Here is a 16,643-nt window from a genome sequence, read left to right on the forward strand (position 1 = left end):
TCAGTGCGCTCTGGCGTACGCCGCCATCGCCACCGACGCGGACACGTGCACGTTCAACGACCGGATCATCCCCTTCTGCGGTATCACCACGCACGCGTCGAGCACGTTAAGGACGTCGGCGTCGATGCCCTCCCGCTCCCGCCCCAGCACCAGAGCCGTCTTTCTCGGGAACCGATACTCGTTGACGTCCACCGCGCCCCTCGTCTGTTCCAACCCCACCAGCGCGTACCCATCCCGCCGCAACCTCAGCAGGTACGACACCAAGCCATTGACGGGCACGTCCCTGATCGGAAGCCAACGCTCGGCGGTGACGCTGACGGCGGTGAAGTCCCTGTGCGAGACGGTCCGCGCCGCGTCCGCGATGACCAGCGCCTCGGCGCCGAGCACCTCGCACGTCCTCGCCAGTCCTGCGAGGTTGGGGATCTTATCCACGAGCGACGCGACGACGACGAGGCCGGGGGGGCGTTCGGGCAGGCGTGTATCGAGCGTTTCGTTGACGTCAGCGGCCGTTTCAGCCACGAGGGACGCGTCGGGATCGCCGGTTCGGTCCACGCGATTCGCCATCGCCGCGAGCGCGAGCGCCATCGGATCCGTTGACCCCCCAATCAACCCCATCGATTCCCCCATCGACCCCATCGACGACCCCCCGTGCGCGCCGCCGGCGCCCTCCACCTTCTTCTGCAGCGACAACGCGCTCGTTCCCCCGGCGTTCGAACCGGCAGCCTTTTCATCATCCGGCGCGAAAGAAACGAGCGAGAAATCGTCGACGCGATGAGAAACCGTTCCGTCGCCGGCGTCGTCGTCGTCGAGCGATACGGCTCCGGTGACTCTCCCGCCGTCGCACCCTCCACCCGAACCCCCCCACGCGAGCGTTAGGTCGCACCCCGCCCGCATGGCGTCGCTCCAGAGCCACGCGTCTTCCGCGGTTCGTGTTCGCCGAAGCCCCTCGCGCGACGATCGCAAAAACTCTTCGACGGAGGCGAGCGCCGACGTCGGCGCGCCCTCGAACCCCGGATCGTCCGGTCCTGTCCTCTCGCAGTCGAGCGCCCCGGCGAGCAAATCCTTCGGGGCGCACGGGAGGTGGGCATCGAACACGGGGCCGCACGCGACGCGAACCTTGACCATCTCCGAGTTTGTCGAGAGGAGCGACGCGATGGAGCCCAAAACGGACTGAGCCGGGGACGGGGATTGGGACGATGAGTCGGCACCCGGGGACGGGGACGGGGACGGGGACGGGGACGGGGACAGAGATGGATTCCCGCCGGTCGTTCCCGTCAAAGGATTCGCTTCAAACGCGTCGACACCAAACGCGTCGAGCATCGCGTGCGTCGCGAGTTGAGCAAAGACTCGCAGCGAGTGATTGTGCGCCAGCGACCACGGCGCCACCGCCGCGAGTGTCTGCCTCGCGAGCGTTAGACCGTTCGTCGCGTCGCGATGATCCGTCAATTTTTTATCTCGGACGACGCGACCCGCCGCGACGAGGATCCACGACGCCGCTTGTAACGGTTTAACGTCCGGCGATCGTAGCGCGGGTATCGCCACGTCCGTCACGACGCACGGGTACGACCTCGCGGCGAGGGTGAAGAACACCTCGGCGTAGTAGCGCACGCCGGGGAGGTTGTGCGTGGCCACGGCGGCGGGGGCGGCTTTTTTCAGCGCCGTCTCGATCGACCCGGCGAGTCGGTCGGCGGCGTTCGACTCGTTCGACTCGTTCGACTCGTTCAACGTCGGGTTGGCGGGCAGGAGCTCTTGGCCGAGTCCGAGCTTCTGGACGAAACCGGGGTTCTTGGAGAGCGACTGGAAAATGTGCGATTTTTCCAACAGCCTCCGGACCTTTCCCGCGCTCGAGACCCTTCGAAGGCGGTCGAGCGCCGGCGCGAGCGCGCAGAGCATCTGCCAAGCCCTGACCTTGCGCCTGTGCGTGCTCGATCCGCGGCGGTACGTCCCCCGCGCGAGATCTGAATCGCCGCCGGAGACGGCGTCGAGGCCGACGCGAAGCAAAGCCGCCGCGCCCTCGAGGGCGCCGACCCCGTACTCTGTCCCGGAAAGAAATTCCTTTCGTCCAGAGACGCCTTCGCCCGCCGCCGCGGAGGGAGGCTCGCCGAGGGCGAGGGCGTGCGCCAGGGAGAGCGCCGCGACGCGCGCCGCGACGTGACCTCCCGCCGCACCCCCGCGACCCCCATCCTCCAACCAATCGGCCAGCGCCCCCGCGTCGCCGCCCGCCCGCGATCGATCGACCCCGTATATACCAGTATTCATCGCGCCAGTATCGCCATCCTTTTCCTTTTCCTTATTCGCCTTAACCGCCTCGCGTGCGCGCCAGTGCTCCGCCATCGCCAGCGTCTCCGCCCTCGTGAACCCGCCCTCGCCGCACAGACCCAGCGCCCAGACTTCGTTCGCGTAGTACTTCGAGTGGCACGGCCAACGCACCAGACGCGCCGCCAACGCGTGGCTGACGACTCTCAAGATCCTCGCTCCCCCCGTCTTGGAGCCGGCGGCGATCGCTTTTCGAACAAACCACGCGCAAGCCCCTATCCCGTCGACGCAGGCCGCCCCGGATGAAGATGAACCGGCGCCGGAAGACGAAGATGAACCGGCGGATCCATCCGACGCCGCGTGGAGCCGCGAGCTGGCACCGAACAGACGCGGGTGCAGGACGCACGCTACAGCGGCGGCCCAGATTGGCGCGTTTTTCCTCAACCGCGAGCTTCGCACGGCTCGTTCCACCGATGAAGCGATTTTAACCCCCAGACTCAACTCGGGTTCGCCGGGAAACAAAGGTACCACGCGCTCGAGAAGGGCGGCGATCGCGCGGAGTGCCGCGAGGAGCCGCGACGGTTCATCTCCGGCGGATGAAACCGCCGGTAACCCCTCGAGCGCGTCGTCGAGGAGCCGAACAGTCGCCGCGCTCGCCGACGCGGAGAGGCGGAGAGACTCGCGGGCCCCGAAGAAATGGACGGATAGGAGCGCCGCCGCGGCGGTCCATCCCGCGGCTCGAGCGTCCATCGTCGAATCCGCGGGAGGATCCGTTACTTTAGGATCCGTTACTTTTGGCGTTACGGTAAGAACCTTCTGGAGAACCTTCTCGAGGTTCACGATGGAACCGGAAACCGCGGCGGCGATTTCGTCGGATGATTTCGCATCCGCCGCGACGGCGGCGAGGCCCCGCGCGACCCCGGCTAACGAACTCAGCCTCGCCGTGATGACGCGGGTAACATCGTGTGGATCACCCACCCATCCTGTCGGTTCCTGGCTGAGGTTGACGCACAGGTTGGACAGGTCGGTCGCCACGAGATTCCACGCGGGGGGCGAGATTCTCGGGCCCCGAGTTGCGCCCTCGGCGCCGCGCCAGCGCGCGACGGCTTCCAGGCACGCCGACGCGGCCGCGTCCGGAATCGAACCCGCGCACGAAGATACCAGCGTCACCATCGCGTTCGGGATCACGGCGTCCACCAGCGCCCTTCGCAGCGCGCGTTGAAGCCAGTCGCAGCTCGGTATCGAAGACGCCACTCGATACGTCGCCGCGAGTAAACTCTTCGCTCGTCTCGACGCCGATGCATCCGGGTGCGACGTCCGTTCGACGATGGACGCGAGGTGAGCCGTTACGGTGGCCGTTACGTCGTTGGAAGACGAACCGGCGAGCGTGAACATGAGCGCCAGCTCGAGCGCCTCGTCGTCGACCGATTTGACCGGGTGCGACGACGTCGCGTGGGATTCCGATCCCGTCGCGAGGAAACTTCGCGTGAACCGTCCCACCGAATCCGCGAATTCGTAATCGGCGAATAACGCTTCAAAGCCGGGGCGGACCCCGACGCCGTCCGCGTCGGGAGACGAACCGTCGAGGAGATACACCGGCACGCGCGAAGTCACGGCGCGAACGGCGCCCGGGGTGCACGTAACGGCTCGAGTAACGGCTCGAGCGGCGGCGACGGCGTCGTTTATTTGCGCCGTCTGCGCCTCCGGATCCCCCCGCTTGCAAGCGGCGGCTTCGACGACGTCCGCGACGTGCGCGAGGAACGCGTCGCCGGCCGTTACGTCGGCCGTTACGTACGTGGAAGACGAACCGGCGTTAGTAACCGCGAGGGCCGCGCCGGCGGAGGCCAAGATTGCGCACCCGGCGCTCAGACCCGCCACGTTTGACGCGGGCGCGTTTTTCGCCGCAGCCGCCGCGACGCACTTCACCCTACGAAACGCGACGGATTCGCCGGCACCCCTGTCGGCACCCCCGTCGGCACCCCCGTCGGCACCCCCGTCGGCACCCCCGTCGCCAGCTTCCCTCGTCCACAGCTCGCAGACCTTCGCCACCTCGTCACAAAGTCCGGGAAACTCCATCGCCGACGGGACCAGCGCCTCCGCGACGAACGACTCCGTGAGTGCCCCGACGTAAGGATTCGAACCGTGCTTTTGGGTTCGAGCCCAGTCGCGGTCGCAGAACGTTCGCAGGGTACCCGCGCGAACGCTCGGGTTGGGGTGTCGCAGACCGCGAGTCCACGCGCTCAACACGTACTCGTACGGAAGGAGGAGGGTCTCGTTCGGGTCTCCTTCCTTCCGAACATCTTCCGGTGTCGATGACGTGGACGTTCCAGAAACATCCGAGCCGGGTGAAGCCGGGTGAAGCGCGTCGACGTGCGCCCTCGCCGCGTCGTTGAGGTGCGCGGCGAAGTCGTCGAACGCGTGCGTCGTGGCGACCAGCTCCAGCCACGGCGTTCTCCCCGCCGTCTCAGCTCCCAGCGCGTGCGTCAGCGCCGTGAGCGCCGCTTTCCTCTCCCTTCCGTCGTCCGAGCGCATGCCGCGGGCGAGCGCGTCGACCAGACCGATATCGTCCCCGGCGACCGCCCCGCGCGCCGCACCCGCGGGGCCCAACACGAGCTCCGCGTGCGACGCGAGCAGGTAAAACCCAAACGATCGCCGGCGGTGAAGATCGTCGTCCGATGGCTCGGATGAACGCTCAGACGGTGACTGGTCGGTGACTGGTCGGTGACTGGTCGGCGCCAGCGCGCGAAGGATCGAGGCCCGGATCCTCTCGACGAGCGCGTCGGCTCGCCCGACGCCCGGAGCCGCCGCGGCAGCCTTGACGGCGCACGGTATGAGCGCGCGAGCGATGAGCCTGCGAGGGTAGGTCGCCTCGTCGTCATCCATCGGCGTCGTCGTCATCATGCCCAACGCGACGTCCGCGAGGGAGACCAACGTCGTCAGCGTCGCGGCTCGCGCGGACCCCGGAACGATCATCTCGCCTCTTCGCTCCTCGGCGACGATCTCGGCGAGCGCCGCGGCGACGAAGACGGCTGCGCGGGGGTCGAGCGGCGGGTCGTCGGCACCCCCGTCGGCACCCCCGTCGGCACCCCCCTCCGCGACGCTCCCGACGCACAGCCGCGCCAGGCGTTTCGCGGCGTCCCAGTCCCGTCTCCCGTCGACGACGGCGATCATCTCGTCGATGGCCTGGTGCCTCGTCGAATCGTCGACGTGCGAACACTCGCACCGCCGGGCGAGTAAGGCGAGCCACGTGGTGTCGAGCAGCCCGCGTTTGGCTGAGCTCGCGTCGAGTCCGCGCGGGGTCCACGCGGTGAGCTCGGCGCGCGGTTCATCGCGCAGCGCGAGAACCTTGCAGGCGGTGTGAAGCACGACGAGCTCCCGCACGTCTCGGGCGCTCGCGCGCGTCATCTTTGGTCCTCCGAGCCTCGCCAGCGTCTCGGCACTCGCTTCGAGCACCTCGTCCAGCGCACCGGCGCCGGACGCGCCCTCTGGATACGCGAGTTCGCACAGTCCTTCCCTCAGGGCGCTTGACGCCGTCTGCGAACGGTGGGACAAGAGGGAGGTGGGTGGAGATGAGATTGGCAGTAACAACTCGCGGATGGTGGGTGGAGGATCCGAGGGAAACGATCGCGCAATCGTCAGGGGAGGGCGCCGCGCGCGAGGGTCATGCCGAGACACGGGGGCGCTCACCAGGTGCGAGGGGGCCTTCGCGAACGCACGTAGCGCTTTGATACCCGCGGGGACCGCATCGGCGGCGTCCCCGCCCATAGCGGAAGCCTCGGCTCGCACCGAGTGATTGGTGCGGTCGTTACTGCCGATACTCCTCCGCCACGCACGCTGCCAAAAAGCGAAGTCAAAAAGTGCAAAACCTAAGCGGGGTCCCAGCCACTGAACCTCGCGCGACGCGACGCGAACAGACGCCTCGTCGGCCCCCGTTTCGCCTCGTGCATCGCGTCAAGACATGTCCGCGGCGATGCAGATCGCGCGTGCGGGGATCGCTCCGACCGCGCGCCGCCCGCATCGCCTCTCCTCGCGCCGCCCCCGCCAACTTCACCGCGCAGTCTCCAACAATCGGACCAATCGGACCAGCTTCCCGCTCCGCCCCGCCGCGGTGCTCACCCCGCCGCCCCCTTCCCCAACGCGCACCGACGCCGAGCGCCGCGCCGAGGAGGCCCTGCTCGCCGGCGACGATTCCGACGGCACCATCGCCGGCTTCACCAAACTCGAGTGGTCGTGCATCCAGACCCCCGCGCGGTACCTCGGCAACGAGGTGGGCGCGGTGCACAAAGACTGGAACGACGCGCAAGTCAGGTTCACGATGGCGTACCCGGAGATTTACGAGGTGGGCGCCTCCAACCTCGGCCACGTCGTGCTGTACACCATCCTCAACAACCAGCCCGGGATGCTGTGCGATCGCGCGTACCTCCCGGGCGACGACATGCTTCAGCTGCTCAAATCCAAAAACCGCGACCTCTTCGCCGTGGAGTCCAAGCGGCCGCTCAAGCACTTCGACGCGCTGGGGATGTCCCTGGCGTACGAGCTCGGCGCGGTGAACGTGCTGGAGATGATGCACCTGTCGGGGCTCCCGTTGACCCATAAGGCGAGGGACGACAAACCCGACGAGGCGTGGAACGTGGACGAAGGATCGTGGCCGCTCGTATTCGTCGGGGGCCCGACGGCGACGTCCAACCCGGAGCCCATAGCCGATTTCGTCGATTTCGTCGCGCTCGGCGACGGCGAGGACGTCATGGTGGAGATTGGCGAGTGCTTGAAAAAGACAAAGTCTGAGGGGTTGAACCGCGAAGAGACGCTGTATCGGTTGGCGACGGAGGTTGAGGGAATCTACGCGCCCCGCTTCTACGATTCCCCAAAAGGGTGGGGAGGCGCGGTGTTTCCCACGAGGGAAGGGGTCCCGGAGCGGTGCAAGAGAAGGGTCGCGGACCCGGATCCGTTGCTTCAGGTGGGCCTAGTGCCGTACGTCAGCACGGTGCACGACCGGCTGACGGTGGAGATTCGAAGGGGGTGCACGCGGGGGTGCCGGTTCTGTCAACCCGGCATGCTCACCCGCCCCGCACGGGACGTCCCACCCGAGAAGGTCATAGAGGCGGTGGAGAAGGGGATGAGGGAGACGGGGTACAACGAGTTTTCGCTTCTGTCGCTCAGCTGCAGCGATTACCTCGCGTTGCCGAGCGTGGGGCTGGAGATTAAAAACCGGCTCAGGGACGAAAACGTGACGCTCTCGCTGCCGTCGCAGAGGATCGACCGATTCGACGATTCCATCGCGGACATACTCGGCGGGGCGGGTAAGGCTGGTCTGACGTTCGCCCCCGAGGCTGGGACCCAGCGACTGCGAGACATCGTCAACAAAGGACTCACCAACGACGAGTTACTCCACGGCGTCCAGACGGCGTACGACAGGGGTTGGAGAAACGTCAAGCTGTACTTTATGATCGGTTTACCTGGCGAGACGGACGCGGACGTGCTCGGCATCGCCGAGACGGTGGATTGGCTCCAGAAGACGGTGGGGGGCAACAAAGCTCGCAAGAGGGACAGGCTGACGCTCACCCTGACCCTCTCCAACTTTACCCCGAAACCGCACACGCCGTTCCAGTGGCACTCGGTGTCCACGGAGGAATTCGCCAGGCGGGGTAAGCTCTTAAAGGACGCGCTCGCCAAGGTTCCCAACGTCAAGTCCAACTGGACGTCCATACGGATCAGCGCCATGGAGGATTTCATCGGCAGAGGCGACCGTTCGCTGTGCGACGTCATTCGCAGGTCGTGGGAGCTCGGCGCGCACAAAGCCACGTGGTGGGACGGCGCCGAGTCATCGTTTCAGTCATTCGACCGGGCCATCGAGGAGGCGGGTTTGACGTGGAAGTACCGTCAGGTGGTGAACGGCGAGTGGGACGTGCTGGAGAAGCTCGGGGACGGGGAGTACCGAGGGCAAGGGGGCGGCGGGAAAGGGAGGGTCGACCGAGGAGCGCTGGCGGATTCCCGCCTGGACGCGCCGCTCCCGTGGGACCACATCGACACCGGTGAGTTTATTTTCATTTTCGTCTGGGCAATTAGACTGACGTGGTTTTTTCTAACAGGCATCGCCAAGTGGTGGCTCAAGGCGGACCTGCAGAAGGCGCTGGAGGGGATCACCGTGCCGGACTGCTCGCACAGCGGCGTGTGCACCGAGTGCGGCGTGTGCGGCGACGAGTTTGGCGAGAACGTGGTCGCGGAGGTGCCGCCGCTGCCGGTGTTTGAAGGGCACTACGAGCCGGATGGCCGCCGCACCCAGCGCCTGCGATTTCGGTTCACCAAGGACGGCAAGGAATCCTTCATCGGGCACCTCGACACCCTCCGGCTGCTGGAACGCGCGTGCCGCAGGGCGTCGCTGCCCGTGTCCATGACCCGTTCTCCGTACAGCTCCAGGCCGAGGATCTCGACCGCGATGGCGCTGCCCCTGGGAGCGAGCTCGGAGGCGGAGATGATGGAAATCGTGCTGACGGAGCGGATGAACCCCGAGGACGTTCGGGCGAGGCTCGCGGAGGAGCTCCCGGCGGGCATGCGCCTGACGGAGGTTGAGGACATGCCGGTGAAGTACCTCAACGGGCGATACATGGTGCGGCTCGTGGCCACTTTTCCATCGCGCGAACCCCTTCGTTTCGTTTTGTTTTTTAACCGTCTCTCGATTTCGCTCGCGGTCCGACGTCTCTCCTCCCCTCGTTCGGCGCCGCCTCATCACTCGCGTCGGGAATGACTGGCCCTTCGGGCATAATTAGATGTTTGACATCCCGTGATATCACAACTTTCATTTGGCGATGTTTACTGACCCGCACGGAGGGCGACGCCGCGGCGAGGGAGGGTGGGAGGGAGAGGGACATTTTTCCTTTTTTCTCGCGCGTGTTTTGTTTGGCACCCGCTTCGTTTGACGCCCGCACGTTTTGTTTGACGCTGACCCTCGCGTTTGTCACGAACACCACCCCACTCTCGCAGGAAACCATGAACGAACTGCTCCAATCCGCGGAGTTTTTGGTCCACGTCGCCGTGCCCGGCGCCGCGGCCAAACCCGCGATAGAATCCATCGGAGGCGACGCGCCCAGCTGGGACGTCGAAGGAGGCGGAGCGTAAGGACCACATCCATCTCGTCTCTGTTTTGTTTCCCCACCCTTTGCTTCCTTCGACGTTTGTTTGTTTTCGCGTCTGTGTGTTTGTTCGCCCGCTTGACGGCGATTGCTCTGCCGTTTTTTTGTCGCGCGCGTCGCGTCGTCGGTGCCCTCGGCTGAGGATTAATTCCATTAAAAAACACCATCTTTCGGATCAGAAGTAACATTGCTGATAGCAACAATGTCGAATGAGGCCGATGAGACACCGACGGAGGCGCGCGGGGGAAGGGGGGGGTGGGACCGCGATACCCCGACACGCGCGGATACCGACTCCCGTCAAACAACACCCTCGCTCGACTCGACCCTAAACTCTGAACGACTGACCCTTAAACGATATCGCCCCCGTTCGCGACCCTTGACGAAGTTTCTTTGACGCGGGCAAGAACGGCGACGGCATCCCGGATGCGTCCGCCGACGAGGACGACGCCGACGCCGCCGCGGAGGCTGCGGCTGAGGCTGAGATTGCCGCGGCCGTGGCTGCGTTCGCGAAGGCCGTCACCCCGGCGGATTGGAAACATTGGGTCGCCTCCGCGATGGCGCTGGAAAAGTTTGAGATATCCAAGACGTCCAAGAAGGGAAACGTCCGCGTGGTGGACCTCCGCCCGCAGCTGCTCGCCCTGGAGCACATGGACCAACCCGAGATTGACGATTCGCTGAGGGGCAGGCACGTGCCGATGCCCTCCGTTTGTCCTCCCGGCACGGCTATACTTCGCTTCCGAGGCGAATACACCGGAGCCGGCGGGCTGAGCGTCGAGGGGATGTGCCAGATGCTCTCCCACGTGTCGAACGTGGCCATCACGCCGCTTCACTCGCACCGCGTGCGCATCGACCTCGGCGAGCCGACCCCTCCCGTCGTGGACAAGCTGTGGCTGGATAACATCGTCAGAGCGGAGGCTTTCATGGCTCTGGAGCGGCGTTGGGACCCCGCGGCTGGCGTGAACAACCGGGGGCACATGGGGGGCGGCAACAAGGAGGGCGATCGCATCGACAATCACAGGAGCTACCGGGCGGAGGAACCGCCGGAGAAGACGTCGAAGAAGAAGAAGAAGTAACCTCGTGACCTCGTTAGTTGAGTGATGTGAAACCTATGCACTTAAGTCTCGAGGAAAAACTCAAATTTTTTGCCCACCAAAAACGCGGCAAGATGAAGAGATCGCCCTCTCCGCCCGGCATCAGTCCCCCCGCCGCATGGCGTGCGTCGGACCGCGTATCACCGTCCTCGCATCTCGCCTCGCCTTCCGCGGCGCGTTTTCATCCCCGTCCCTCACCCGCGCGCTCACCTCTCCCATCGCGATGCCCCCCAAGGCGTCCGCGGCCGGCAAGACGACGCAGCAGGGCCTGGGCGCGTTTCTTCAGAAGGGGGTCAAGATGGTGGACCACATCAAGGTCGACGTGCCCAAGGCTTCCGCGGAGAACGGCGATAAGACCGCGGCCGGCACCCGGACATCGGGGCGTAAGCGCACGACCAAGGCGGAGGCGGACGCCAAGGCCGCCGCCAAGGCTGCCAAGAAGCCCAAGAAGGCGGGCCCTTCCCGCGACGCCGAGCGTCGATGCTGGAGCGCGGGTAAAAAAATCGTCTGCGGCGTCGACGAGGCGGGGCGCGGGCCGCTCGCGGGGCCCGTCGTCGCCGCCGCGTGCGTGTTCCCGGAGGACCTGGTCATCGACGCCATCAACGACAGCAAGCAGATGACCGAGGAGGAACGCGAGGAGGTTTACGAGGAGCTCATGGCGAACGATCAGGTCATCAAGTCCGTCTGCGTCATCGATCACGAACGCATCGACGAGATCAACATCCTGGAGGCGACGATGCAGGCGATGGCCAAATCGGTGGAGGGGCTGTCCACGCGCGCCGACTGGGTCCTCATCGACGGTAACCGAGTTCCCCCGCCCTTAATCGATCGAGCGGAGGCCATCGTCAAGGGCGACGCGAAGAGCGTGTGCATCGCCGCCGCGTCCGTGCTGGCCAAGGTGACGCGCGATCGGATGATGGTGAAGATTCACGACGAGTACCCCGTGTACGGCTTCGACCAACACAAGGGGTACGGGGTCAAGGCGCACATGGACGCGATCCACAAGCACGGACCGTGTCCCTATCACAGGAAGACGTTCGCGCCCATGAAGTACATGCCGGGAGGCAGCGCCTACGACGGCGCCTGACACCCTACAGTAGCTAGTCCGTCATTTGGAAACTTTCACCTTCGCTGTCTGTCTGTCTGTTCTCGTTTCAAATCAACGTCAAACCTCCTCCTCGCCCACCAGACCGGGACCGCGGCGGGGAGCGGGACGAATTCGGATCATGCGCCTCGCGGAGTACGAGTCCATCCGCGCGCACTTACTGTCGCTCCCGTGCGCGCGATACCCCGACATGGACGCGCTGAAGGCGGCGCACCCCGGCGTCTCCCTCGACGCCCTCGTCTCCATCTGCGCGCAGGAGAGCTCGAGGCGGATCAAGGCGCACCACGGGCGGCACGCGCGAGCCATCTCGGATCACGCGCGGCGGTACCTCGCGGGTGAGGACATCTTCGACGTCGCGCACGCAGTGGACTTCCCGCCGTGTCAGCTCATGCGGCTGCTCGTCGAACACCTCCTGGGCGTCGGGCACAAGGCGGCGGGCGCGCTGATTCGTGACCCGCACGGCAGGGTCCCGATTCACCCACCGCCGGAATCCCCCGCGGGCGCGCATCACGCGGACGACCCAGTCGCCGGTGCCGCGCTGTGCGAGCGGATCCGGTTCGACGTCGAGCGATGCGTGGCGTGGGACCACGTCGCGTCGCCCGCCGTCGACGCGTCGAGGCACTCCGCCGGCCGCGAGTACGAAGATCTGCTCGAGGAAAAACTAAACGCGCTGGGGGTACCGTTCGTGTCGGAGGGTTCGCTGCGCGCCGAGGGCCACGCCAAGACCCCGGACGTCAAGCTGGAGCTTCCCATCGCCGTGCGCGGCAGGGTGGTGAACTGGATCGACTCCAAGGCTTCGTTCTGCGACCCCATCGTCCATTACGAGCGGGGCGCGGAGCAGTTTCAGGGGTACGTCGACAGGTTCGGGCCCGGGATGGTGGTGTACTGGCTCGGGGTGGTGGACGAGATCGCGGAGGAGAGCGAGTCACGAGGGGACGTGCTCGTGGTGGACGATTTCCCGGACGAATCCGAGGTGACCAAACTCAAGCTGACGCCGAGAGTTTAGGTTCGCAAGGAGCGCCTGCGCAGCGTTAGTTAGAGTAGCCGGTAGCCGAGTCTTATTAGCGGGTCCGTCGAGAGAATGCGACGGATGAAGAGTGAGTTATAACATCACGCGTCGCTCGTCCGAACAAAACAAAACGTCGAGTCACTCGTCGTCGTCCGTCGACGCCAGCATCGAGCGCAGCAGGTGTTCAAACTCCTCCGGCGTCCGTTTGACGTACTTCTCCGGGTGCCTCCGCGTGAATCCGCTCTCGGCGTATCTCGCGTGAAAATTGTCATACGCTCGTCCGACGATTCCAACCGACGCCTCGCGGAGGACACGAACCGTCGCCGACGGCACCCGCCAGGCCAAACCCGCCCGCACCGCGCCCTCAGCCGCGTCCGCGCGGTCGTTCACCACGCACCACAGGTCCTTCACCCGCCGCCGCTGCTTATCCGTCATCCCAGCGGAAGGGTCCGGGCCCGCGTCCGGAGCCATCGCGAGCAAAGGGGGGCCCCACGCGAGCCGCACCGCGGCCTCGCCGTACGAACGCACGCGCGACCTGGCGTCGGTGGGCCAACGCCGGTCCAGGGCGGCGAGTAAACCCTCGTTTCGGGGGTTCATCACGCCAGCCGTCACCACCGTCGCGGCGACGGCGCATCGAACCGCGCCCAGCGCGGGGCGAAACGTCCGAACGTGTTGAACGTGTTGAACAGTCGACGTAACGGTCGATGTAACGGTAGATGTAACGGTCGATGTAACGGTCGTCTTCCCCGCCGCGCGCCTCGCGCTGCTCGCGGCTCTCTTTCCCGACGCCGCCATCGCTCCCGACACCTTGGCCAGCATCGTGTTTTGGCCCGAGATTTTCGCCACCGCGTCTTCCAACGCCTCTTTGTCGACGTTTTCCCGACTGATCGCCCGTACGTCGTCGTCCTCCAGGGACGACGCAACCGCGTCGAGGGCGCGGGCGAGGAGAAATCCGAGCTCGGCGGTCCCTCGCGGGTTCGAACCCGCGACGTCGGAGACGCCCGCGTCGGTCCCGCCCTCCGGGACGAGGCCCGGGCTCGGGCTCGGGCTCGAACTCGAACTCGCCGATCCCGCCTCCTGCTCGCGTTCGTTCTCGTCCGTCACGTCGTCGTCGTCGTCGTCGGTGAAGTCCAGGATGCCGTCCGAGTCTCTCGACGCGACGCTGACTCTCCTGTCGGTCGTAACGGTCGATGTAACGGTCGTCGTAACGGCCTCGAGCGAAACCTCCTGGGTCCCGCCAACCGCGCTCTTCTCGAATAAACTTAACGCCGACGTCGTCTCATTCGTTGGCTCATTCGAAGCCTCATTCGAATCCGCGGGAGGGAAGAGCACGCCCGTCGCGTCCGGCCTCGCCGCGAGCCTCGCGCAGTAGTCGCAGACGGTGAGCGCGAACGCGCGCGTCTCGAAGGTCACCGGTTCGAACCCCGCGCTCGCCGCCGCCGTCCCGTCCGCCCAACCCCGAAGCCGCCGACCCTCCCGAGCGACTTGGCTCGGTAACGCCAAGGCCGACGCTCGAGCGCCCTCCGCCGCCCTCGACGCCGCGCGCCGCCACAGCCGCGCCGCGGATGAGTCCGCGCCGCGTATCCCTTCGACGGCGGGGAGGAGCTCGAGGAGGGCGGCGCGAGCGTCGAGGCAGCCGAACACTCGCTCGGGATCGTTTCCGGGTTCGTTCGGGTCGTCGTCTCCGTATCCGGACGGTAAAGGCGCCGGCGCCGCGTTCGCGACGTCGCCGGATCGAACCCCGGGTAAGGCGAACTGCTTCGCCATCGTCCACAGGTCCCCGCGGGACCCGAATTTGCCGCGACCGCCGCCGGTTCCACCCGAATCGAGGGAGCGCGTTTTTTCGTCTGTTCGCGCGTCGTCGTCGTCGTCGGCGGGGTGGGCGGGTCGGGCGACGAGCTCGTCGAGCCACCCCAGCGCGTGCCTCGCCGCCCGCTCGAGCACCTCATCGCTCGCGCTCGCCACGGCGTCGTCCGCGAACTCTCGTGTTCCTCCTCCCCATCCCCCTCCCCCTCCCCATCCTCCCCCTCCTCCTCCCAGCACCGCCGCGGCCAGCTCCGGCTCCAGCTCCCACCTCGCCACGGCGTTCCTCACGACGTCGCGCCACCTCGCGACTCGATCGACCCACGTGCCGCCGTCGCCGACGCCGAACCGCCCGGCCGAACCGCCCCGAACCGCGAGGTCGCCGGATCGAACCCCGCCGCGGTCGCCGGTATTCGCGTCAATCGAACCGTCGGATCCAAAACGCGTCGCCAGCTGTGCCGCCGCCGACGTCTTCGTCTCCGCGCGAAGCCGCGCGAGGCCGTCTCGGTTCGTCGCGTCCACGCACGCGTCGGTCCTCGCGTCCACGTACAGCGCGATGCACGCGGCGCGGGTGTTTACCTCCAACCCATCGATACCAGAGTTCTCGTCGCCCCGGGGCGTTTTTCCGCTTGTTGTTTTTAAGAGGTGGGTTGCGAGGGCGACGAGGCCGGGGTCGACGTCGAGGAGGGCGGCGCGGTGGACCTCCGCGCGGCTGGCTCGAGAAGTCGGGGACGAAACGTCCGGTGGGATGTTCCCGCGATGCTCGTCGTCGATCGTCGCGTCGAGGAGTTCCGCCGCGTCGCCGGAGAGGGTCCTCATGGATGCGAGCGCCCTCGGCGCGTCGGGTCTGTGCGCGATGCCCACGGCGCGCGTCTCGTGCGCGCGCATCGCGCTCGCGAACTCGCCCTCCGTGCGGGCTATGCATCTCGCGAGGAGTTCGCGCGCGCGAGCCCTCGCGTTCTCCGCGCCCGGCGTCGCCCGGCGTCGCCCGCCCCCCCCGCCCGTCCCGTCAACGTGGGCACCCCCCGATGCGCACCTCTCCGCGAAGAACGCCTCCGCGTCGGCGAGCTCGTCCAGCCGGGCGATCCACGCGCGCGGGTCGTCGATGACCCGCCGGCGCTCGGCGTCTTGAAGCGCGTGATCCGCGCGTCTGCAGCTGTCGATGCGCGCCAGCCACGCGCCCGTCTCCTCTCCGACGACGTCGAGGTTCCTCAGCGCGCGGTCCAGATCCGCGGTGCGAGCGTTTATCGGGCCGACGATGCCGCGGAGCTCTCCCAGCTGCGCGTCGGTGGACGAGACGAGGTTGACGACGCCATCGCACGCGCGCTTGTTGCGATCCAGCGCGGCGCGCAGCGCGGACGCGCGAGCGGCCGTGGCCGACGTCACCGGCGCGCCCATTGGCACTGCGGTTCAAAAAAAACTTGCCCGGCTCGTTGTGAACTTTTCTTCTACCCGGTCGTTGTTTGCCTCTGCTGCTCGAGCAGTCGGCTCGGCGGGGGTTGACGCGGCGAGGGCGGAGATGACGGACCGCGACGCGCCGCCGCCGCGCGCGCGTATCCCCCGTCGCAACACCGTCGCCGTGACTCGGCGCGTCTCGGCGTCGGACGATCTCCGCGCGCTCCTCGGTGCGCGCTCGCGCGGTCGCCCTTCTCGCCCAGCCCTTCTCAAACCCCCCCGTGACCCCACCGCGCCCCCTTCTCCATCCTCAGGCGAACGCGCCATGGAGCGCGTGCTCCCCGCGGGCGGCGGCGGCGGCGGCGGCGGGGGATCTCGATCGCGACCCGCGTCGCCGCCGCGGCGGCGCCCCGCCGCGCCCGCCGCCCGCGGGACGCACGCGCGCGCAGCCACCTTCCACTCCCCAGCCAGCTGGCTCGACGTCCTCGACCTGAGCTTCGACGGGACGACCGCGAAGAAGGGGCTGCGCATCGACCCATCGAACGACGAAGACGACGACGATGGCGGCGACGACGACGACGCCGAGAACGACGGCGCATCGCCGCGCGTCTGGTCGCCCAACCCGCTCTTCGCCAAGGACGGCGGCACAGCTGTGCTCGCCCGAAGGACTCGTCGCGCGCCCGCGCCCGCCCGAACGACCCCCCTCGGCGCCGACGAAGAACGCGCGGCGGCGGCGACGCTCGCGTCGCTACTCCGGTGCGTCATGTGCGTCGTGCCGGACGATCGCGGCGGCCCGAGCGCGAGCGACGGCGAGGAGGCCGACGACGAGGAAGACACCCCGCCTCCGGCCCCGC

At 67.0% G+C, this 16,643-nt stretch overlaps 5 protein-coding genes across 5 annotated transcripts; 3 read left to right on the forward strand and 2 right to left on the reverse strand.

The window, feature by feature from the left end:
- MICPUN_54813 (RNA methyltransferase) lies at window positions 1-6,021 on the reverse strand (the record flags this gene model as incomplete). Its single annotated transcript, XM_002507374.1, has 1 exon — window positions 1-6,021. The coding sequence occupies one exon, from the start codon at window positions 6,019-6,021 to the stop codon at window positions 1-3; it is 6,021 nt and encodes a 2,006-aa protein (XP_002507420.1).
- Window positions 6,022-6,226: 205 nt separating this feature from the next.
- Window positions 6,227-10,459, forward strand: MICPUN_113346 (radical SAM domain protein; the record flags this gene model as incomplete). The annotated part of the gene is made up of 4 exons (XM_002506989.1): window positions 6,227-8,288; window positions 8,346-8,821; window positions 9,238-9,368; window positions 9,772-10,459. 4 exons carry the CDS (start codon window positions 6,227-6,229, stop codon window positions 10,457-10,459), a joined length of 3,357 nt encoding a protein of 1,118 aa, XP_002507035.1.
- Window positions 10,460-10,595: 136 nt separating this feature from the next.
- On the forward strand, window positions 10,596-11,621 carry RNHB (ribonuclease HII). The gene has a single exon (XM_002506990.1). It carries the CDS (start codon window positions 10,776-10,778, stop codon window positions 11,562-11,564), a length of 789 nt encoding a protein of 262 aa, XP_002507036.1. The 5' UTR covers window positions 10,596-10,775; the 3' UTR covers window positions 11,565-11,621.
- Window positions 11,622-11,703: 82 nt separating this feature from the next.
- MICPUN_54817 (hypothetical protein) lies at window positions 11,704-12,588 on the forward strand (the record flags this gene model as incomplete). Its single annotated transcript, XM_002506991.1, has 1 exon — window positions 11,704-12,588. The coding sequence occupies one exon, from the start codon at window positions 11,704-11,706 to the stop codon at window positions 12,586-12,588; it is 885 nt and encodes a 294-aa protein (XP_002507037.1).
- Window positions 12,589-12,729: 141 nt separating this feature from the next.
- Window positions 12,730-15,792, reverse strand: MICPUN_98475 (predicted protein; the record flags this gene model as incomplete). The annotated part of the gene is made up of 1 exon (XM_002507375.1): window positions 12,730-15,792. One exon carries the CDS (start codon window positions 15,790-15,792, stop codon window positions 12,730-12,732), a length of 3,063 nt encoding a protein of 1,020 aa, XP_002507421.1.
- Between the last annotated feature and the right edge of the window lie 851 nt (window positions 15,793-16,643).

Source organism: Micromonas commoda, chromosome 1 (assembly GCF_000090985.2).
Source record: "Micromonas commoda chromosome 1, complete sequence".
In the NCBI taxonomy this organism is placed as follows: domain Eukaryota; kingdom Viridiplantae; phylum Chlorophyta; class Mamiellophyceae; order Mamiellales; family Mamiellaceae; genus Micromonas; species Micromonas commoda.